Source organism: Caloenas nicobarica, chromosome 6, assembly GCF_036013445.1.
Source record: "Caloenas nicobarica isolate bCalNic1 chromosome 6, bCalNic1.hap1, whole genome shotgun sequence".
Taxonomy (NCBI): domain Eukaryota; kingdom Metazoa; phylum Chordata; class Aves; order Columbiformes; family Columbidae; genus Caloenas; species Caloenas nicobarica.
In genome coordinates, this window is record NC_088250.1 from 36781746 (window position 1) to 36807049 (window position 25304).

Genomic DNA, 25304 nt, shown 5'->3' on the forward strand with positions numbered 1-25304 from the left:
TCCATACACAAATTAAGGTACGAAATCTGTTTTTTCCTTGAGATGCTATGGTGTTCCATATGAATTTGAAAAAGAATAAGCCATTTTTAGAAGGAAAAAGGAAGGAAAAATCACAAGCTTCCAAAATAGCCATTCTGGGTGTGAATCACCAGACTTAGTCATCATATTTGGGCCTTACATATTACAGCTGAGATTTATGAGTCTCTCCAGTCCACAGCTAAACACATTTAAGGGGGTACAAAGAACACGTAAAAAGGGCTGGATGGAAAAGTGACATAGGTACCTAAAGCACTTCCAGCCGAATAAGGACTACAGTACAGAACTGCATTCCACTGTCTCTAACCCCAAAGCTGCAAACATCTATTGACAACTCCTTTTCCATAGCAAAACAACTACAGCTTTGCCCGTTTGCACGTCCAGAAGTGCTCGAGCTCTCACAGGGAGGAACAGCTGGTCCGTCTCTTACACCGGTCAGACTGCAAAATCCAGGCATTGCTCTGTGTAACTTCCTTGAGAGCCTGAGTACAACAGGCACTCTCTTTTAAGATATCTAACTCATACACAGAAACAAAATGAAGGGACGGTTGTATTGTTATTTACAAAGTTGCAATGCCAGAATCCTGTGGAAAATAACTTACTTATGTCACCCTGGAAATGAGCCACTCAAGTCCAATTCTCTCTGCCAACACCTCATATGTTCCTGGAGGATGCTCTGACCTCCAGATTGCCCTGAGAAGCGGAAGACTATCCAGAAAGAACTTTTCTGCAGTGCAGAAAAGATCAGATCATTTATTAGGCAAAACTAAAAAAAACCAACCCGGAGTATGACTAAGCAGCTCAGTGTAACTGAGAGCAGGAAAGAAATTAATTTCTTGCTACAATGACTATTTCTGTATTTTATATTTAGCAGGTGAAAAAGAAGATACACCATAGCTCTCAAGAAAGGACTAGAAATGTAGGTTTGTCTGCCTCTTTAAAGAGTACTTCACTGTCTAGACTACAGAATCACATTTCCTTTGGTATCTGGTGTCTGGGCTGAAGAAAAGCATCCCCTCAACAATGGTGCAGGAGGGAGAGAGTGATCTCAACACAGAACAGCCAAGCTACTGTGGGCAGTGTGAAGGTTAGGGCAGAAACAAGAGATACATGAGCATATCCTCAGACCCATAAAGGAAATAAATACTGGCACTATTCCTCCTATCTAGCCATCAGGTTCCTTACAGGACTGTAGCACCTTCGACTCCGACCATCTTTCTAGGAGAAAAGCCTTAAACCCTCTTTGAGAAGCAGGGCAGGCAACCAACCTGTACGTCTGGAATCCATTCCAGAAAAATGCCTAAACGGGCTTTCGATCTGGCCTGCAATTATTAGAAGTCTCAAAAAATACATCTTTGTATAGATATACATTCACAATATGTATCTTAGTTACATCTTTCAATACACATATTGCAAAAAGGTAGACAAAGTATTGTGTTACAGAAATACTTAGAAAAATCCTCTAAGTTACAACCACGACCAGCGCATTGTACATCCTAGAGAGAGCAAAAATACAGACACATGCAAAATATTTTAATTATTTGTTGGCACACAGTTATTTTAGTGATCTAAACAGTGCAGGATACTCACAGACAGACAGGTATATTTGTCTCTGGGTCCAGTTGACAGGTACCACCATTGTAACAGTATCCATCACATAACTGACAGGTAGAGGCAATCTTTCCATTAGTGCAACTGTCATGGTTAAAAAAAAACACAAATAGCAATCGGTATTTTATTAAATCTGGTGAATTCCCTTATAATTATCTATATATTAAAATACTGATTTTATGATCTGTATACGATCTACTGATAACAAGAATTCCAGGTTTCCACTTTGAAAAGCCAGCACAGGCAGTGAGCTTATTACACAAAATATTTTTAATCTTTCCTTTTATTAAAATAACCTATTATTATACAAAATAATCACTTGGCAATATAGCAGCACATCTTACTACATATGCTTTTTTTATTAGTAGACAATATCTCTCTATCACTGTCATGGATACTGCAGAAGGAACAAATTTCAGTAGTGGTAAAACTCGACTGTTAACTTCATTAAATATTCTAATTTTTCCAAGTGAAGACCCATTCAGTCTCCTGCTACATTGTGCTTCCCCCAGTGAGGAGTGCTCCAAGAGTTGATTTTAAAAGGCAGGAGACATGCAAAGGAATTCTTCTGATGCGACCGGTTCAGGTCCTGATCACCGTGTAAGAGATTTAAAGGATAATGCAATACAATTGCTATTAAATATATGATTTTGAACACAGTCACCCCCCCCACACACACTTACTTGCATACTATGTCATTACTGTCCTTGTTTATTATGCACTGTCCCCCATGACATCTGATACACTTGTCCACTTCACATTTTGGCCCTTCAAATTGTACTGGACAGACACATTCTACACTTCCATCGTCAGAAATAATACATGATTCAGAATTCACACAATAATGGTGGCAAACATCTGCAAGCAACAGGAAAGCTGATTACTAAAATACATCACGGAGTATCACATAAAAATAATACCTTGCTTTTCTCTGTTTTAAAAGGTACTCTAATAAAAACAAAATGATAAATGAAGCTGGTGGCTCACTGGTAACTACAAGAATCAAGACTACCCCATAAGCACACACATAACTTATTAATGATATAGTCTTGATAACTTATTAATGATATAGTCTTGAGAAGTGAAATAGAAGAATAAACTCATAAAGAGCTTCTTTTTTTTTTTCCTTGTAGATGTCTGACCATTTATGGCATCATTCCACATAATATAAAGACTACTGATGAGAAAAGCAGAGTAATGTTAATGTATTTAATGGGAAATTGCTTGAATAAAAATCTTTTGATATATTCACATTAGCATTAACAGCATTATGCTAAACTGAAATGGAAACAGTATTTTGAAGTAATTAAGTTTTATTTTTCCTTCATCCACATATTAAAATTTCATGAAGTTTTAATAACAATATATAAAGATATAATCCATAAGTTCTACAAAAAACTACATACATGCTTATCTTTATAGACTGTGCAAGACCCCATTATCTTATTTAACTGCTTAAATGTCAGTAGGACTAAAATTTCAAGTAGTTAATTCTTTAACTCTTTAGAAGCACCAGGAACTGTCTCATTTTTTCCATATCCCTTTAAAAAAACCTCAAGTTAACTGGCTGAAGGAGCTTCCAGAGCTGCAATATACTGGTATCTTAACATTTAGGTTCATTTTTATTTACACGGTAGTGACAACTTTTTTTCTTTTTAAGTCATCATTTAAGCTCCTTAATGGGTCCAGATCATTCAAAGTCTCTATTTCTTCCTGTTTCTAATACCTTCTCCAGTTCTATGCAGTGAACATGTTGCGTTGAGCTTTTGGCAGCGTTCTTGATGGACAGACGAAGTAAGTGATATATGATTCCTCTACAGGAATCAATTGTGAACTATGCATCTGTATTAGCTTAGAGGTAACCTGTTCCATATTAATTAAACATTACCTTTCTGTCAAAACTAATAAATTCAAATCCTTTGAAGGTCAGGATATGGCTGAGGGTGAGTCAGTAGCAGCTGGGAGTAAGGGATTATCAAATTGTTCACTAGAGAGCAGAACTTTGGCCAAATCATAGAATCATTTTGGTTGGAAGAGACCCTTAAGATCACTGAGTCCAACCATAACCTAATTCTGCCACAAAGCCACCTGGCAACTTCAGCCTTGAGCCTGGAATGTGAACTCTGGTTCACATTCCTGGTGTTTGACTGGGGGCTGGTGTTTGACTGGGGGCACGTTGCAAGCAGCAAATTGGAGACTACTAAAATTGATATATTTTACTGACTGTACTCAAGATGGATGATTTGTGGGATGGGAAACATTTTACTTATGGTGCTCAGTTTTGCTGGACTGTTGGAGGAGTTAGTTCTATGCAGGCTATAGACTCATGTGCTTGTGGAATCACTACTGAGCAACCAGAGAGGCTTAAAGACACTAAATGAAGTAGTTCATTGTTTGCCATTCCCCAGTTCAAGGTACAGAATGGGAATTTGCAGCAAGGGGGCTGTTTTTTGAACAAAACCTGCCTTAGTTGGAAAGATAATATTGAGAGATGTTTTATGAAAAAAGCATTGCAAGGGGGAAATATTTCCACGTACATTAGGACAAAAAAACCCAAAGCAACACAAAACAAACTCAACCCAACACTTAGGCATAGGAAGCTCATATTCTTAAACAATTATTGGTTTTTAGTATTGATTGTAGTCACAAACACCTTTAATCTTCTGCTATATCTAAAATGCGTATGCTACATTTGTACATTTGGGCTGAAATGACACAAAAATATCCTTTTTTTTTTTTCCTTTCTGCTAAAGAAAGGAATTTCAGTTTCAGGGAAAGTAGCAGCTTGTGAGATCACTACAACCACTTTGAATGATTGTAACTGCATGAAAACGTTTTCTATTTTTTAGGTTGTTTGGGCCTTAAATGATACCAGAAATGAACTTTAACTAGTCTATATGTCGTATTTCAGGAATTTAAAATAGGGAGTTATATTCAAATACATGCGTATATAATAACATGCACAATACTAGTGGAATTCTATGTAAATTCATTCACTTAAATTTATTTCAGCAGTGGCAGTGCCTTGACACGGAGTACACATTTTAGTTATTAGTCCTTATGTGAATTAATCACAGGAGAAACTCTGCACTGGGTAATTGGAGATGATAAGTATGAGGAAAATAAGGTCTTTTCAATCTGGCAATACTGCAAGTAAATGTCTTCTCCCTGCCATAAAAACTACTAATAATATTTTCATCTTGGGAGCATGAGTAAAATATCTATGCTCATTCATGTATCATCCTTTGCATATGAACTAGTTTCAATCACATCATAGAAAGACTGATAAAAATATTTTAGAGGCAACCAATCTTTGCAATAACGCTCTATTAATCTATCCCAACACGCATACAAAGTGAATGCAATTAATAAAGCAAAAAATCATACATGTATGTGAATAAAGCAAAAAAAAAATTCACAGATGTGACTTTATATACACACTATTAACTGCGAATTTGTATAATTTCACAGAACGGTTATTGGCCACAAAAAATACTCTAAAAGATTGCAGACTTTTTAATTTTAATTAAGGTTTAAATAAACAAAAGCTTAATTTGATTTTGTATTTTATATGTGTTTGAGTCTCTCTATTGTGGCATTTTTCCAGTGTCAGCAGACAATCCAAATCTGATAATGAGCGCTGTTTAAAAAGTAGCCCTAAATTTACATTTAAATTAATTCTTAAAAAAAAAAAAAATGTTTGCAGAACCATTCAACTAGAAACAATTTGTTTGGTTTTGGGTAAGCCTCAAGTAAATATTTTTTCTTAATCTGTGTGTCTGTCTGTGCATGATTTATGTACTATACTGTTTTCAAATACCCAGTTGTGTTTGCAGATAGTTATTTTTGGATCCATGCAGTTTGTTTAATACCAAGTGGGAGAGAATCACAATTACTGCTGGTTTTCCATTCAAAGGTTTCAATTTATTTCATAGTCTCCCAACTGGAAATACATTCAGTTTACTTCAGTATAAATCCTATTTAAGATAGATGCACACTAACCCTTCCCTTGTTTGACAGAGCTCTCACTAAAACGACATACTTTTTGTATCTTGTAGACAATTCTGAACCAGACCTTTAAAACAGCTAATTTCCTTTCCATTTTATTTAAATCTAGCCTTCTTCAGCAAATTCACTGAATTATGTACAAAAGAGATGATGGCTTTCACATTTAATGCTCTATATTAAGCTTGTCTACAACAAGCACTATGACAGTCCTCTCTTTTACAGGCAAAGCAAAGCAGTAGAAAAAAAAGGAAATAAAAAAGGAGATTAAAAAAATAATTCTGACCTCAGAAAAATACACAGCTTTTTGTTAGGGTTGCTAGTTAGTCATCAGTTTGAAGAGACATGAAGATAAACTATAATTTTGAAATGAGTGACCAAAAGAAGAAATTCAAGATTACATTTAAATGTCTTGAGTCACTGGAAAACAGATAATAGTGATCCATGCTAAGAGAAAGCATGGAGAGAAAAGAAAGATAAATGGAGTAAGAACAGAAGGCCTATTGCTTGATAATGCTCTTTCCCCTCTCCTCTGTAAAAGAAGTAAAAAAAAATGGAAATCTTCGGAAAACAGACTGATGGATCAGTGGAATGAAAAACTATGGACAACCTAAGTCCTGAGATTGAAAGAAGAGTATATACTTAGAAATCCTGATTTTCAATACCAGGAGAGGGCAGAAACCACTCTCAAGGTGATCTTAGACTGAGCAAGATGAAGGTATGTAGAGGTGTGAAACTCAAGGCAGTTGTCAAAACACCACTTACTGCGGTTAGAAATATAACCGAAAGGTAAGGTAGAAGTTCAAGACACGTGTTGGTGTGCAAAGATACGAGATACCAGGGAATTAATTTAATCAACTACGTCAATTCACTATGTTTAGATATTCCATTAGCATGAGACAACATATATGAGAAGATGGACTAGAAACTATTAACGCAAGTATCTCATTTCTACTGATTAAGTCAGCTGCCTTTTACAGCTGCGTTGTACACATTAACTCATGAAAATACTAAAATAACTAACTCCTAAGAAAGATCTTTCTTCACCTAAACACATAGGTGGATACTGCAGTAATATGTTCAAAGATCCCTTGAATACATCAAATTCCACTCCCTTAGCAGTATGAATATTTGTGGAGCTAAATTTAGTAACATGTGTTGAAGAAAAATCACTCAAATCATGTCAAACTTCCATTTCGTAGAACTTCTATTGTAAAACCAGATTTAGGAGATTTATCAATCCAGATTTAAGAGGGTGTGAAGATTACTTACAATACTGACACCTGTCTCCCGTATACTCGGCCAAGCAGTTGCAAAAGGGTTGATTCCCAGCAGTGACACTGCAGGTCCCTCCGTTTTGGCAGAAATGACGGCAGACGGTCTGATTGCAGTTTGGTCCTGTAAAACCCAGCGCACAGTTGCAGGTTGGCCTCCCTATTTAGAAACAGAAAAAAAAACCCCAAAAAACCAACAAACTATTTTATGATAAAAATAAACAAACATTAAAACGATAATTAGCACTTCAAAGATAGATACATTTACCATAACGGTAGCAAGTTTTAATATATGAGCCCAACTACGTTTCTCTAGACACTAATAAAACACACCCTTGCAAACACTGCTTGAACTCAGAACTTTTTAAAAAGCAAGTCAGGAGATACGGACACTGCAAAAACTGCACCTATGCATTTGACACTTGTGCACGTATGGTCACGGACTATTTGGAAATTCTTTTTAAAGACGGTCTAAAGTAGGAATTTAAGATATGACTAAGCTCTTCAAATCATCCTGCCAGGCTGGGTTCCTCCAGTTGCAGAGGAAAAATGTTTGTATAATCAACACCCATGCCTCTTCTGAATACACTCCATTATTCTCAAATCTACAAACCTTTACATATAATCAGATGAATATAGAAATATTTAATGTACTAATAGCCAAGTTTACATAACAATCTTTACTAAAACACAAATGTCTGTGCCTGTTTCGTTATCCTACCCCTCTCATCTAATAAATAATATAGAACTTGCTGTCTTGCATCAAACCAAAGATGACTGTAAGGTCAATATTCAATATTGGAAAAGTAGTGAACACCTATGGGATGAACACTTGCACAAAATGAACTCCTAGGATGTATCTTTTTTTTAAACAGTTTAAAAATAGTGTTTAAAACCTGACGCATTTTCCTCCTATGCTTCTTCCCTATTGTAATTTTCCCTTTTTTTTCCTTATCTAAATCTCATGTCTAAAGGAGTTATAGCTTTGTTATAATTCCACTGTTTTATTAAAATCTTCCACTTTTCCCTGACTTTTTTCTTAAGGCTTATCTTCTTTAAAATAAACCTCTAGATCCTATAAATGTTTTTCCATCTCCTGACTTTGCTTTTATATCTCATTTGTAATCTTCTCTTCAAGTAAATGACCTGATGTGTCCAACTACCCACTCCCTTCTCACTTCCTAATACTCTATTCTCATTCTTGTTTATCTCTTACTAACTTTATTTTTCATCCACGCTCCTTTGCTTCATTTTCATTCAAAGGGACAGACAGGATGGTCTTAATTTGAATTATAAGGCAAAGACTCACCCTTTGAGTAAAGTCACAGAAATACCGTTATCTCTGAGTAAGGACCACACAAGGGCTAGTAATAGTTAAAGAGTAAATAGGAATTGCGCACAACAAAAGGAATGCCTCGTGAGTAGGAAGACAGAAAACCAAAACAGTAACACGTGTGCTTTACATAAATGGTAAAAGTCTACGAATTAAGATTTGAGAACCAAAATGTTTGGTCTTGAATGGGAACATAAATATCATTGGCTATAGCAAATGTGGAAAAGGCAGGCAACTAATGGGCTGTTGAAAAATAAGTGCACATTTCCTTCGTATCCAGTCTTTGCGGGTGACAGAATAGGGCTACAGGTTAAGTGTTAAAGTCATTCAGATTAGCAGGTTAACTACATAGTGTACTGTATGTGGAATGCAGAATTCCTTTGGAATGGAATTGCAGGCATAAACAGGAAAATCTGCCTATTAGATTTTATTAGTGATACCCCAAACACAATAATGATATGACTATGGAATCCGAAAGAGATCAGAGAAAGTCAGGGAATACATTAATAATGAGAAACTCCAATTACCCCTGCATTTACACTTGAAAAACTTCACATCACGGCGTAAGGCAGAAAAAAACTACTAACACATAAACAATCCTACTTCATGGATGGGTGGGTTAACGAGCACACAAGAGAAGCTCTGCTTGACTTAGGCCTGACTTGGTTGAAAAGTTATAGAAGGGTATGTTTTAATATCCTATCAATATCCTAAGTAGTCAAATGAAATAACATTTAAGGGTTACTTTTCCACATTAATATCTCTCACCTTCGTACTGATCTACCAAAAATCCTATCTGCTGCCTGATTTCCTGATGCATTATGACCAGGTCCCTTCCTTGCTGTCTTTTGTCTCATTGTTTCCTCATTTTAATATCATGTCTGGCGCACGCATCCACAACTACTTTCACATTTGCCTTCTGATGTCTTTTACCATGGCTGCATCTAAAACTCTGAAATGTGGAAACCTTCTTACCTTTTTAAAATTTATTCTCTATTTAGTTGGCTGTCTCACTGAAGTAATGTAGATTAAACTAAATATTCCATAAATCCCACAACTCTAAACTCTTCTGGTCTGCCTTTGTTTTAATACCACACAATCCTTTAATATCATATTCGTTGGAGAATTTTTCAGTGCAAGTGAAGCACCCTCATTTTTTCTACTCTCTCTGATTCATGTAGAACAATTTATTTATTCTTTTTCCTTCACTTACTTCTTACTCGAAACCCTTCGCATAATTATTTTCTGCATTTTTCTATTTTAAGCTGTGCTAAATTAAAGTGTTTTGCAAATCATCCTAAAGACCATGAGATCAGTTAGTCTCTTCCTCTAATGAGTACAGCAGGAACAAAACCATTGACTTAAAAATAGCTCCAACTAGTTTAATATGCATCAGCCTGGTTATTCGTATCTGTCCCCTGTGATCTAAACATTAAATCAAAGTTGTTGAACTTAGATGTTAGCACAGACTCTTCTTGTTTTTCCCCATGTATACACTTATATTTAAATTTATCCCCCTAAGCCAGGGGGTTTCACATAATCCTTCATCTGAATCAGCATTTCAATAAATAGGAAAATAAAATAGTGATAGAACATAGATCTAGAGGCCCGAAATAAATTTTTTATTATTAATATTTCTCTACTTTTTAAAATGATGGGGCAACGATATTTTCTTAGTTTGTAGAAAAGATTATTCTATTCTTTGCTAATGTAGGCTTATAAATATGCCAAACCGCTGACAGTTATATGAAAATTTAATTCCAAATAGCCTAAACTCCATTTTTGTCACTCAATTTAACATGACTTCCAGGAATGTTAATAGTTCATTGCCTATTTATACACAGACTACTGGCAACTAAAATAATACTAATAATGACATTTTAATCTGCCTTATTTCATAAATTATTCCTGATGCAAAATGGTTCCAAGAACAGTTTCATAAAACTGCAGTATTAAACAATGCCAAACAATGCCAAAATGTTTCGTATCATAGAATCGGAATACAGATTTATGTTTGCAAATGAAATAGTCATGTTAGCCAAGATGTCACATATCCTGACTAACAAACATTGCAAGGTATCTCCAGCACAGAAAAGTTCTGCATTTACACTGGTCATGAAGTTTCAGGATTAGAGCTGTACAGACACAGAAGCAAAATCATCTCTCATTTCCAGATCTTCACCACCACAGAAACGTTCACTTTACAGTGTAGAAAATATGAATAAGGAAAGTGGATTATGGAATGCTAAAAATTGCTTCAAATTCAGCTAACCATCTTTCTGTGTATTTGATGCAAAAATGAACCAAAAAAAATTGCTGAAAGAAAACACAAAATCATTTCCCTGTTTTGAGCTCTTCCCTCTTCAGTGCAGTCCTCAAATGGATTTACCGTATGAGAATACTGGCTCGTTTTCCTCTGCCTATTGCAGATCAGCATCCTACCTTTTACCTGTTTTCTTATTTAGTCTCTTCCGTAACGTAATAATCGCATCAAAATACTCCTGTTTTGATTACCTGTGTTGAAAAATGTTGTCAAAAGTGGCAAGGAGGACAATGTGGCAGCACATTCTCAGCATCTCATCTGTAAATGATCCAGTTTCAAAACCACACTAATAGTATCTTGAGAGCATGACGCACGTCTTTATTAACTGGGATTTCTCCATTCTCAGTGATTTACAATAAATGTGGATGCACTTTGCTGTTCACTATCTCTAATCTAATTCTTGGTTACGGAATTTGTCACTGTATTAATATGCAAGGGGAGACATGATGCATATACTCCTCATATGGAGGAGAGTATTTTGTATGTAGAATAACTCTAAATGACAATTCTAAAGAAATTAATTTCAGAGAATACATTGAAGGGCGTCTAGTAAAATACATAAAACTGTAACAAAAATTATAACGAAAAATCCCTGTGGAAATGATGTACTCCAAAGTCATACTTTTCTGAAGATTCTCTCTGTAGCCTGTCTCTTTTTTTTTTTTTGGTCTTAATTCTAAACCTGATAGAACTTGAAGTGATCTTATAAAATTCTCACCTCAATTTTTCAAATGTTTTGCACAGAACTTAGTAAGTTAAAGGACAGTATTTTATGGTGACCCTAGGACATATGAAGTTCTTTTTGGTAGTAGGACATGAGCAAAATATGTGAAGTTTTTGGCATGAAGCTGAAATGCAGTTTCCTCCTCTCTTACAAAGAAAAATCATCCATAAGAGAATGACAGAGATCAAAATCCTAAAATGTTCAATTAGGTTTTGATTACAGGATGTAGTTACTGTTAGTTTGCCAATTTATTTTGCCAATTTAAAGCAAATAACTTTTCAAATCACCTATGAAAATTGCTAACGGATATTTTAGTATATTGACTCTATAATATCAAAATTATTTCTTTTGGAAAAATAGTCCTATATCTTAAACTCTCTCTTTACTTTTTTTAATGACCAGAACTCTAAGGAGATCGACTTTGATCCATGCTATTGCCTAAACAACAGAAAAACATTATGTATTTAGTGTGAGCACATACATTATTTGGCAATTTCAATTATTTTAGGAAAATAAAACTATTTTGTAAACTTTCTGAAAGTTTAAAAAAAAAAAAAAGAGGTCATCCAGATGAATGCCTGCACCAAGACATAGATAATTTGTTTCTTCCAGTCAGTGGTAAATTCACTACCAGCAATGTGTGGTTTTAAGTTGTTATGTATGAATATGTATGTTTAATTAGCATATTTCACTGGCTGTCATTATTATAGAAAACAATGTGGCCCTACAGCAGTCTGCTGTAAGTAATATCATGTCTTCTAGAGTAGTTATCACAGTCTGTGGGAATCACAATAACTCATTTCTGTGTGGCTGATGAGCCATAATTAGCTTTACTGAACCAACAGTAGTGGAGAGAAGCTGTATTACCGTACATAATTAGTAGGTGAGCTGATTGGGATCAGTCCCAACAGATACACATTCTCTCCATGTTGTGAAAGAAAAGATATCTCTAAAGATATTATTTTAAACTCATATTGATACAAGCATCCTAATTCTACATGGTTAGACTTACTCTGTGTACTGTTAAGTATAGTACAAATACGTTTTTATCTAATTTTGTGAGCTAGTTAGGTCTAGTTAATGTGTTCAGGACATTTAGTAAATCATTGCTCCAACATTTTTACTTTAAACTGTAAGAAGAAAGGAAGTGCATTTTTATGGTAACATTTTTTTTTTCCCCCCAAATTCCCATCAATTTGGCTTACTGGAAAGTGTTCATTATTATACCCAAACTTTTAATTACACATCTCAGATGTGTACTTTTAATTAACTGATGACATTTTCTTTGTTCAATTATTGTAGTTCAATACAACTGTCATAAACTTATAAATTTTAATTAAAGCTGCCCCAATCTCTAGCTATATAATGTTCACATAGGAATTTGCCAAAAGGCTTAGCAGTAAGTAAACCAACAGTGAATAATCCCTGAATTGCCAGTGGGATTTGTTTAACAAATTAACATTTGTGTGCAGATAATGAGGTTCTACAACTTACCACATTCAGCAACGATTTAGCACAATCATGTTTGAAAAAAGGAGTAATACTCTGCAATTTACTTAATTGGTTATCACATTTCTATTATATATTAGGTGGTGAAAGAGAACATGGTTTGCACATTCACTAGAGCACACGCATTCACTAGAAGAGTATTTTATAAACTGCGTCATTTTATTTGTATTGGAATATGATGAAAGGCTTGTTTTTGGGATGTCTCTTCCTCGTTTTTTGGGCCAGTAGCCAACAGTAAGGAAATTCCCTGAATTCCAGTGAAACCTCCCAGCAGCAGGGACTCAGCAGCAGCTCATCCCCCGTGAGGCTGATTTTACTGGTGGTCCCTAAGCTTTCCAAAGGGCACGCGTGTGGAATGACACTCATTAGATTGACTGTTTGAGTTGGATGATGTACGAGAATTGATAAGGGCAATCAGAGCTTCTAAGAAGTCAAGCGAGCTGAAATTATCACAGGTCATTTATATATTTTGTAGATAGGCTTTGGATCGCAGTAGCACACATGTGGCTACCGCAGCTTCGGGAGGAAAAAGCTTCATAATTTTGAAGAAATATAAATTAAAAAATAAAAAAGACAAAATTGGGAAGATATATGCAACTTGATTGCATCAGTTAAGCAGGACAGTTTGATGAGCCAATTGTATAACGGATCAAAAGTATAAATGGTGCTTTTTGAGGAACTGGTTGTGAGCATTGTAGTGTGGTGTGTGGTACGCACAGATAGTAATACCACAGTAGAAGAAATTAAGGTGCTATTGAGCTGACTTTATTTTGAAATGGTAATTTTAATACTTTCCAGAAATGTTAGAGAATTCTCTAAAAAAAAAAAAAAGTGTGCAATATATTTTGCTAATGGACAGGTCGACCTGCTAGGATGTAATATTATAAATCTAGACATAAGATAATGCTGAAGTTCTACAACCATTAAGGAAAAACTGAGCAATTCCTGGTAATAAGGAACCTTTTTATTCCCACATGTAGCAACGTGCAAGAATAAAGGAATGTGTACACTCATGACACTTATATAAACCTGACAAAGCAGATCAGCTCTGCCCTGAGGGCTGAGACAATGAGGAGGTGAGTGAACACTGTTCTGGTCTGGATTTCACACCTTCTGTCCAAACTGGGACGCCCTGCAGCAAAATGTGTACCCAGTGATGCAAGGACTGAATGACATGCTTTGCACAGTGGTATATTTGACTGGAAGGAGGAAATGGTTGTTGGAAAAACACTTGAGGAATTAAGCTTTACTGACTTCATTACAGTTTTCAATGCTTTTGGGGTGTCCTGTTTAGCTTCTCTCTGTAAGATATTTAATAGCTTTAGTATATCATGGATTAGATTGAAGTAGGATAAGCAGACATCTCACTGACAGGCTAGTTTGTTTCAGTAACACACGATTTATGGCCTGATATAGATAAGAAAAACAGTCTAATAAGAAATAGAGATTTCTTCTTAATAGAATATTTACAGGGTTCAGGGGCTAGACATGCAAGTAAGATGAGATGTAGATCAATTCAAAAATTTTATCTGGAATGCCGGATGGAGTCACCTTGATCTAGAAAGATATATGGTCATTTCTCCACACCTCCAGCACGTGAAAGTTATGGCACAGCCTTCAAGGCATGGCTACCCTCATGAATTGGAAATGGCAGAGAGGGAATCTGGCTAACTTGAAATATGATTATAAAAAATTCAATGAAACTGGGAAAGTGGACACAGCGCAGCAGAAGAATATACCCGTTAGCAGGTATGCCCAGAAAGAGCCATCAAAAGCAGCTCTGTGTTGGTCTTGGCCCACTTTGGCCATGTGTGGCACAGCAAACTTTAGCTGCAGTTAAAGGCCTGGATTCCAAATTATCAGGCAACTGAAGAATGGAATGTAGACTGTGGTGCCATCCACACTGGCTCTCCTGATGCATTTCTGCTGCAGACACATGATCCTGTTTGAGACCAAGCAGAAATAAAGCTCATGTCTGCATCTCTAGGCCTTCAGCTGGGGCCACGATGAGCAACTTAGGAGAAGTATATTGTAGAATCTGCCCATATCACTCTTTTACTCGCTGGTGATCAAACCTACCATACTAATATTTCAGGAAGGCTGAGAGATTTCAGCAGCTGGATTTAGCAAGGCAAGAAAAAAAAAAAAGTATCCAGGTGATAGCAGAGCTGTGTGAGCCCAGCAAGTGTTAGCTGCCTGGTAAAGAAAACAAGAGCTGCTGTAGTTGAGTGAGCACTACGGCTCCTGCCAAAAGAAAAGGATTAACTAGAACCCTGGGGTCTCTGCAGGATTCAGAACCGAGATGAGTTCTAGAAGCCGAGTTATTAATTTTATGATGCCCTCTAACCCCGCAAAATATCAAATAAATGCCAGACATGTAAAGATGTGGCAGTAAACATCCTCTCTTCAGATGACACGGAGGTTCTACACATCATTTAAATCACCCATTCCTTACTTCCATTCTCTTGTATGTCCTCACTAAACATGTATTGATCTCACTACATTGAGAAAAATCCCTGCTTACCATTTGTGTCAGTATTTCCATCAGCTGTTAGAAGCAGTTTCAAGCATGATCAATCAACCTGAAGTATTCTCATTTTCTAATATTTAGTCATTATTAGCAATGTTAACTATGAACAACATTATTAACCCTCAAATATTCAGAACAAAAAAGAAAAATCCTCTGTTTGGCACCCAACAGATTGCTAGATTTGCATTCACTTGGATTTTTGACACCGCATCTCAGTAAATAAAATGAGGCTCCAGAGAAACTAGCATAGTAAGTGAAGTTAAATTACTAAACCATATAAGCTTAAGTTAATTAGTAAGGAGTGCTGAAAAAAACATCCAGATCTAAGCCCCCTCTGTCATGGAGACGAAGATACATAATTCTGCATTACAGGGAGCTCTCTGTGCCAAACAGTCACGAGCTGCTTCTAAAGTCAGATACTGTACTTCTCTTTCACTGACCAGAGTCTTGGTTGTTTTGTCACATCATAGAAAATGATCCGCATCATCTTCAGCAGCTGATAGACTTCTGAGAAGAGATGAGACAGCAAACTCTTCTCCAGCTCTTCTACTTTGAATCAAATAGTTAAATATTCCTTGGAGCAGACAATATAATTCAACTTCTCCTTTCTCACATAATTACTAAATTTTAGAGTATTTCTTATGGCATTTTTCCAACTGCCAAACACCTGCATTTTGACAGGAAAATCTCCCTGAAGATGAGAAGTGATTTCAAATTCCTTCATGAAAACAAAGGATCTGAATTCTGACCAACCAAATCTTCCTGAGAATTAGACAAGTAAAATGCCTACTTTGTGAATTCCAGTAAGACAAAGGTGAAAAATTGAGGTCACGCCACCTAAAAATTTAAAGGGAGAAGTGAGATAAACAGAGAGCAAGATGTCTGGCGTTCTTCCAGATGTAGTTTGACTGGATCTTACGCTTTAGAATTCTACTTGTACACCTCTACGCATGCATCTTTGTGCTGAATACTGACTCCCATGCTACCTTTTGTGGGATGCAGCTTCATTCTGCTGAAACACAGAGGCACGTAAATGAAAAGCACTTTAAAGTATATGTATGGTTTATACTGCTATATTGCACATAGTGTAAGTATGGACAGAGCAATAAAGTCACAAGGAGAGCAAAATATCACAAACAAGGAATAAACACAAACACTGAAATTATGGCAGGAGTAACAGTAAGATACAGCTGGTCAGAAATATTTACCAAGGAGAGAGGCTCCACAGGTTCCTCCATTCTGGCAGTAATTGTAGCAATGGTTCTTTTCACACCTTTCGCCAGAGTAACTTGGCCAGCAGTGACATCGGGGATCCCCCTTCTCATTTATAATGCACTTTCCTCCATTTTCACAGGTTAATTTACAGGTATCATCTGCAGCACGAACACACACACACAGCTGTTTTTAACAATCCCATTTCATGTAACCAGCAAAACAGAACCTTGCATCTTACATAGAACTACAGATCCCCACCAACGAGGAGGAAAAAAAATCACTTTTCAAAATAGAGAAAGTAAACTATGACTTCTCTTTCCACAGTGCCCACTGCTCTGCATTCACCAAATGTTTATGGCAGTAGTGCCACTGTCTTAGTGAGGTACGAGGCGACACCAAGTCTGATTAGGCTAGATTCAATCTTTTTATAAAGCTGTTTTGCAATTAGCGTTGTGCCTGTCTTGGAAACACTTTGAAAAGTAAATCTCTATTCATTTCAGTCAACAAGATATAAAATCATTCAATGACACCAACAAGAAATTAATTATAGACTAGCACACACACAATGCTCAAACATCCAAATAATTGTAATCCTAAAGAAACAGAGCAGCATCTTTCCAGCCCAAAACATGCTTTCAGCAATAAGACCTCTCATTCCTCACATAGCAAAACAAATCCTGTGAAGCCAGACTGCTGCCTAACTAATCCAGCATTTGAATCTACATGGCTTTTAACACGGGTGTTACCACAAACTCTGAGAATTCTTCAATAATATATCCACCAGCTCCAGAAGCTTTGCTGGATTAATCTGTTTTAGTTAAACTAATGAAAAAGAGTCACGGTTCCTGTTCGTCCTACTGAGGTCTAACACTGACACAGGCAAGCCAACACCTTTGTTTTGATGTTTAAAGAAATCCATTGCGTTATTAGTGCAGAATTTAGGAATGACGGATATCCTCTAGCTGAATAGTTCTCTGCAGCATGGACTCTGCAAAGTTCACTAATAAACTGTGCTTCTGCAGCAGCCTTTTCTTTGGATGCACCCGAGTCTCTCTTTCCTGCCCATGTCGGCTCCTCTTGAGCTGGAGCTGACACATAACCTGGGATCAAACCTATTTAAACACATCTGGGAACCGATCTTCTTTTGGGCAATTGCACCTCTCTCAAATTAAGCTAAAACTAGACAAGAAACCTATAAGTTATTGTGGCGGGCTGACAGGCACATCATTATTTTGAGCGTTTAACAATAAAAATATGAAATACCACATGCGTTTAATTTTTTGGTATCCACCCTGGATACATCCATCTGCTGTAACAAAGCTTCTTTGTATTTGGGAGTTTGAGGACGCCTCAGTGTTCTATTTATTTGGGTGGTTCATTAAATCCTTTGATGTTCCATGAACCTTTCTTGAGTTACTCATTGTAGAAGTTGTTTAAATGGAAAATGTAGCATATCTTATTGGGGAGAAGGTCTATTTTTTTTTCCTGATCTGTTTTACTTATCATTAGTCATGAGTTTATAGAGCAGAACTAGTAAAAACAGAATAAATAACACTGAAGTACATTTTTATGAACCTTTCTGATGACACATTAAAACCATGCTATGTTTCTCTCCTAGAGCAATTACGCAGAAGATATAAAATTTGAAAAGAAAATATGGAAATTAAGACAGACTACGAATCCAAGAGAAAAATACAGTATCAAAAGGCATATCTAGAACTATAAAACACGACCTACAAACCTGGAAGTCACCCTAACCACACCAAGAAATACCTGCCTTCGTATTTTCAAGAAAATACACTGAGCCAAAAATTGCCCACAGTAATGATTTTCTAATCTAATTGGCTTTCAAAGATTGGAACACTCATGACTTATACTTTTAAAATGCAAGGTTCCTGACAAAAAAATAAACATTTGTAATATTTTGTATCATCACAGGATTATTAATATCCACTACTGATTTTTTTCCTCCATAAAACATTTTAAATTCAGGAGTTTCACCACCAATATGAAACAGAGAAAAGTTACTACAACAATTTTGGACTTTAAATAAGCTAAGAAATAGGATTCAAAGAGGTAATGGATAAGCTAGTTTTAAAATACCATGTGAGACTTTAACAATACAGGGGTTTTAATGTTGCTGCTTTGTTGTCTGAAGGTAAACACAAGATTCAAATTACTTGTGCTGATTCACATCAACTGAGTACAAAAGAGGATCAGATGCCTTTGTGTGGGAGACAGGAGCAGAACGGTCCCATAGGAGAAGACAGGAAAAAAAGAAGACAGGAGAGAAACACAGAAGAATTGTTATAAAAAGCTGAACACTATGCATTCGAATTACCGAATAAAGGCCTCTGAAAGAACAGCTGGGAACAGCTCTAGTAAGTACCCACTATTGGAACAAAGTTTAAAAAAAAAAAAAAAAAAAAAAAAAATCAGAAAAGTTTATATCTGGAGTCAATTCAATAGTGCTCTGAGCTTGCTGGAACCTGCCCTCAAAGACCTCTCAGCTGTTCTTTTCACTTCTGAAATGACAGAAGTAAATAATTTCTCTTGTTATACTTCTTCTAGTCTAGATACTGGCGCTCTCTAACGTGAAAGAAACGAAAGGGTTACAGGTCATGTAATTTTATATATTCTCTCCTAGCCTGGTTATTTAGTCTTCTGCTACCTTGACTTGTCTATTTCCATATTAATATATATTTAATAAAGAATCAAATAACTTTGCAGTTTTTCTTATGTTTTTCTTTCAGGCTTGACTGTTTGACAGAAACATTAATACATTTACGGCTTATTTGCTCCATCTTTGACTCTTTCCTTTACCTGAAAGTAAAAGGAATATCTAACACAGAAGAAACACTGATAAAGTAGCAAAACAAAGCTTTGTGAACTCTACTGGTATTTTTTCTTTCACTCGTTCATTTTTTTCGCATCTTACCCCTCTCCCTCAATCACACGCACATCTTACATGGGCATTTCTGTAACGACCCTTTCTTTCTTGAGAAAAACACAAATTACTTTTTGCTATTTTTTCCCCTTTGAAATATCCACTGATTTCTGGACTAGGCAGTTAAATGGAAAGATGATGCTATGGAGCACAAAGTTAACGAGCTACACACATTCTTTGGGAAAAGAACAGTTCACTCCCCATAGTGGAATATACTCATCTCATGGGGCAGAAAGGTATTTGTTCTTGGTGTAGAGTGGTGTAGCTGACTCTTTACAGAGCTGAATGCTCATATTAAAGACAGAGAAAAAACCTGACACCTGCTATAACATAACCCATTTTCTTCTGTTCCAGTAAACACCAGTCCCAACGGTAACCCCTTTGCAAATACAGAAGATACTGCGGTAAACAAAAGATTTTTTTTTCAAACCAGAAGCACCTTCTGTGCGATCCCTGTTCTATTTCATATCTAAAAAGACTGAGAGCGGGACAAACCCCAAGAACACAGCGTGGGCTGAACTGCCATAGCTGTAGTTAGTACAGCTCCCTGAGGTGGAATTTGTGGGTGAAACGCAGGTATATAGGGATTAACCTCCACATCCCCAGCCAAAGCGCTTGCTCTGCCTGTAATATGTGTGTGCAGTGGGCATGTCCCCACAGAAATGTGCTGAAGGAAAGCACCATGATAAATTAAATGTTTCGTCTCTGTTCAGAAGCAACATCAGATCTGAGTCTTTGTCATTTTTCTCAGGCTTTTCATCCAGCCAAGGGAGCACAAATATTCCCTTCTTAAAATGAAAGTGATAAACGTGCAGCTCCAGAATATGGAACTCTTGGAATTGTTCATTTCTCTTGCTCATTCAGCTGTGGTACACACTGTCTTCCTCCAGTGCAAGTGTCTGTATTTTCGTCCTCTTTGTATGTTTTTAGCTTCATTGTGCTACAGACAATTAGATACAATAAACCTAACAGATGCAAATCCAGTGGTCTCTTTTAGGAAAATGAAGCGGTATTCTACCCATTTGAAAACTAAAGAGTAGCTTCTAAACTGAAAACGTCAGGCCTGCCATAGGCAATAAATAAACCACAAGAGAACCATGGTTTGTCAATCACAGTCATCCAGGGAGAAATGAGATGGAAGCTCATCTAAGAACACACAGGAGCTCGCTTTCATGTTGCTATAAAAACATTCTGAATGATATAACACACATATGTTGTTATAACTCCAGCTTGAAAAAGCCAAATCAAACCCAAAAGCTGTTTCTCATCAGTTGTCTGAGATGCTGATGAAGCAGCTGTCTGAAGCAATCTGGATTCAGTCTTACAGAAAACCACAGAGGATTCAAAATTTAGAATTCCTCACATAGGACTTAGAAGAAAAATCAATTCAATGAATCAAGCCAGTAGCAGTATTACGCAGAATTTCAAGACCTCCAACAATCCAATGAGCCAGAACCTGAGTCTGTTTTGGGATACAGTCACAAGAAACAGAGCAGGACAGAGATTACCTCCCAGTCACCAACCTTAAGGTAGACTGATCAATAAGCAATTGTACAAGATGTGTAAGGTACCTTTGCAATTGTCATGCAAAAAACTACCAAAATGAAGAATGTCATAATAATGTTGAAAATAATGTTTATTTTTGGAAGGCATTTTCCACAAGTATTAGAGACATAGGCAGTATCAAAATAAAATCTTCAAACACAGACTCTCCTGGGGGCACTCTTCAAGATGGACGAGAATTGGAGACGTTTGTCCCATTTTGACTCTGTCAAATCATGGAAATCTACCACTAGGCTCCTTACTACATTTTAAAAGACCCAAAATACTGAAGACACAAAAAAGTATTATGACTATTCAATATAATACTGTTTAATATTATAATTTAAGTTATATATTATTCAAAAAGAACAGTTTAGTCATACTAGTTCTTGATATCCACGATTACTACTAATTTGTGAAACTAAAGACCACGTACATGATTTGAAATAGTTACCGTGCAAGTACAAAACAACCAGCACACCTCACTTCTGTTGCTACGTTAACGATGTCCGCTAAAAAAAGACTTCAAAAGTTGCCTTACCAGATCTGTACATTAGTGGCAGTGTATTTTTGAACACATAAAATATAATCTACATAAATCATCATAACCTATATACCGTACAACTACTGCGTTGTGATCAAACCAGTTACAAACCCAAAAGAATACATCAGTTAAAAAGCATTTCACACTCTTGTCTCTCATTCAAATCCTCTGAATTTCATTCTTTTAGGGACAAACCAGAAGACAACCAAAATCAACAGGAATATTTCAACTGACTTTGAACCAGAATTTCATTGCGCACCAACAAAGAAAATCTGACTATATAACCTCCCTTTGGATTAATGTCAGGTCAATCTTCCACAATATACAGGTTTTGACGGTTACATGAGGCAGTAATTGCTGTTTGGGGTTACTGACATCTATAACTACGCCCAAAATATAAACCTGTGTTAATTCAAGATGTTGATCTTGAGGTCAACTCTGAGTTTTCCAGGAATCTCTGATGATCCTTGGAAGCCTAAGTGCAGTGTCAGCATCAGGCATTTAACATCCACTTCATAGTTTTTTTAAAAAGTCAAAATAGTGCAAAAACATACACTTGTTAGTGTGCTATGATACTGATGCTTATTTAGATTAATAATTTATAACCCGAGAGGCTACAAAACCTGCAATCTACTATTACAAGAATAACATACAAGAAAAAAAATGTACAAAAAAAGCCTATTGCTAGACATTACTTGAAGCATAACTGTAATCAGAAAACTAAGAAACACTTATTCAGCAGCCCTTTAAAAAGCCATAACAGATACTGCAGATGTGGGAAGATACTGAAAATAATCAATATATTAAAAATACTTCTCTAGGCATTTTTTGTCTATCCATAAAAATTTACAACCAGCAGTGAAATAATTTTAAAGCTTCTTCAGATCTCTCTCTAATAAAAACATGCTTTCCTGAAAACTCTACCCCACTAATAAAACTGCGGCATTACTGAAATTGCAGGTTCAACTTACAACCAGTCACCAGTGAAAAAGAGTATTATTTTATTTGTCCTTTCTTCAACACAGAAGTAGTAACTATGGGTCATTTGAAATAATTTTTAGGTGACACTGTATCAGCAGAAAACCTTGTAAAGTTATTGCTGCATTTCTGGCTCCTGATGCCAAGTCCAAGGTGGCCAGGCAGCCAAGGACCCATCTGAGACGAACACAGAGCTGACACTCAATGGTCAGGGAGGGAGATGAGATGCTTTCTGAAGACAAACGCTATTTATTCTGATTTGTCTCAAGAGTTACAAACCTTGCAGAGTACACCGCTCTTTTTATTACATCTGGTTCAGTGTCATCACTTCACTCCTAACAGTGAAAACTGATGTAAACCAGCTGTAAACTACTTTATAGTTGTGTAACTATTATACAAATACACATTGAGAGATAGTCAGCCAAGGGGGTAGAGTAATAAAGCATTCATTTGCTGTTTTGTTGCTAGAGCATGGTGTAGTACATATAAAAGCTGGTGCTGTAAACGCACTGCATATAATGTGCTCCTACATAAGCAAAAAACATGAATGGGTTTGTCATCTAGCACAAGTTTTCTAATATTGTTCTACTCTCTAAATTTGTCTTAAATTTCTTAATACAGAAAGAGAAATACTGCTAGACAGGACAGCTTTATTAATACCACATCATAAAGCACTGAAACAGAGTTGTATTAATTCAATTTTTAAGGACTAGACAGTATAAAGAGGTGAGATTTTCTCCACAGAATGATGACACTTCAGGTAAATTAATTTAATTGCTATACTGAGCTTTTTAAGTACCGAGGATCTCACCAAAATATGTGTAACTCACATTTCTGAGCCTGGAATTAAACATAAGGAAAAACATCCTAATACATTCCAACTTCTCATACGCATATGAAAACCTATTCTATGATTTCTAGAACCTTTTAAAATTCAAGCTTTCTTTCCAGCTGTCTGGCCTCAATTAGAGTGGGAAGTTTTAGAGTATTAATAATTTTCTATGGAAAACATTTTTTTCCCCTAAAGTACAGCCAAGAACTTAGGAAACCAGACTTCATGGTGAAAGAGCTACTGTGTCTTGATATTAGTCATTATGTTACTGAACGATATAATTTTAGATAAAAATATTTCAGCTGTTTTTTTCTTTTTGGCCTGTTATTTCAAAGTAATTATTATTTGCTGTGTGGCTCTTACTGCCTTTTGACTATTGCTGCAGTCTAAGCAGAGGTGTTTCTTGGTGGTTTTTAAGGTTATTTTTCTCTTCTCATTGGCTAATGTTTAATCTGGAATCCAAACCACTTCAGAGCATTTCAAACTTCTTTTGATCAATATGTATGCACATTTGCTTTTGAATATTGTCTCATATCAGTTCAGCTGAGAGCTCATTTTTCACTTTGATGAATATAAACAGGTTTTTTTGAATCAGGGATTTTGCTTCTTCATATTTTGTTTCCATTTTAGATAAATAATACGTATATTGAACAACATCACAAACCTCTTGACTCGCAGACAGCCAAGCCTTTTCCAACGACAAAAACTAACCGGTTAGTTTTTTTCTAGTTCTCATAGGGTTTTCAATACCTACCCAAGAGGCTTTGATCAATGCATGTTCCATTCACCAATGATTTTCCTTCTGGACAAGCACATGTTGCACCAAAAGGGTTGAGTAAACAAATGAATTCACATGTCAGGTCCAAGCATGGATTAGGCACTGTTTAAAAAGACAAAATATTTAAAATATTATTTCTTTTTTCTTTTTTTTTTTTTTTTTTTTTAGAATAACACTGTATTCTAGAACTGGGAAAAGGTAATCAAATATAAAAATTCTGATGTAATTCCAGTTTCCTAGATATCAAAAGCCTGAAGTCAGTGAACACACTCATTTAAACGGCAGTGCAAGACTCACACCAGGACAAAATTTATTCCAGTTAGAAAAAAAGGTATTGGTAATGTGCAGTAAAAAACCTCATCTGGTTGTGGCTAAAGGTATTTGTATTCAGCTCTCATTCAACTTTTTCATGCCTCATTTACAGCGTGGGTACACAAGGCAATCAATTGTCCAATGTCCTTTCAAATGAGAGAAAAGGCAACAAAAAAGCTAAATTAAACTTATATAAAGAAATATGACTAGATTTATTTTCAGTTTGTACCATCAGGCTCTGTTTTATATTTATACAACTTGGTTACTTCTTCCCACCCGCCCCTCTCTGCCCTGAGGTGCACTTGTTCAATATTGAATTTAAAGTAATTATGCTTACTCACAGTCCATCTGTTTGTAGCGGTGAAAAATCAAGGCACTTTTTGCTTTATCAACATCCACACTTAGATATTCTACAAGGCTCCTGCCAAATTTGTGTACTCTAAATGCACCATTTTTGGGACCTGCTCCATATATGTAATCCTCAAAAATGTCAATTCTATGTGGATGTAGTAGACCTTAAATAAAAAGGAATGAATAAACACAAACATATATTCATATTCAAATAATAAACAACTTTTTTTTAGTAACAACTTCCACTGCATTATTGCAATTACCACCTAAAGACATTATTGTTCAGTTTGTTTTATACCCACAAAGACCAACTTTTTAAAAAAGCACCTTCTTAAAAGGAACTCTTCCCTACTACAAGCAATTAAAATACCAAGCCTTGTATTAGCATTCCACACAACGCAGCCTCAGAAACTGGTTGAATATTGAAAATTAGGGAAAACCCAAAGTAAAAACTAGCTAA

The 25304-nt window shown here is 36.0% G+C and overlaps 1 protein-coding gene across 1 annotated transcript in view; it reads right to left on the reverse strand.

Moving 5' to 3' along the window:
* The window catches only part of LRP1B (LDL receptor related protein 1B), a 527248-nt gene that overhangs the window by 20813 nt on the left and 481131 nt on the right, over positions 1–25304 (reverse strand). The window contains exons 81-86 of the mRNA XM_065638136.1: positions 24835–25008; positions 24158–24283; positions 16554–16718; positions 6925–7086; positions 2331–2505; positions 1627–1731 (exon numbers count right to left, since the gene is read on the reverse strand). Of these exons, the coding sequence (XP_065494208.1) occupies positions 1627–1731; positions 2331–2505; positions 6925–7086; positions 16554–16718; positions 24158–24283; positions 24835–25008 (907 nt within the window). The remainder of the gene's footprint in view (positions 1–1626; positions 1732–2330; positions 2506–6924; positions 7087–16553; positions 16719–24157; positions 24284–24834; positions 25009–25304) is intronic.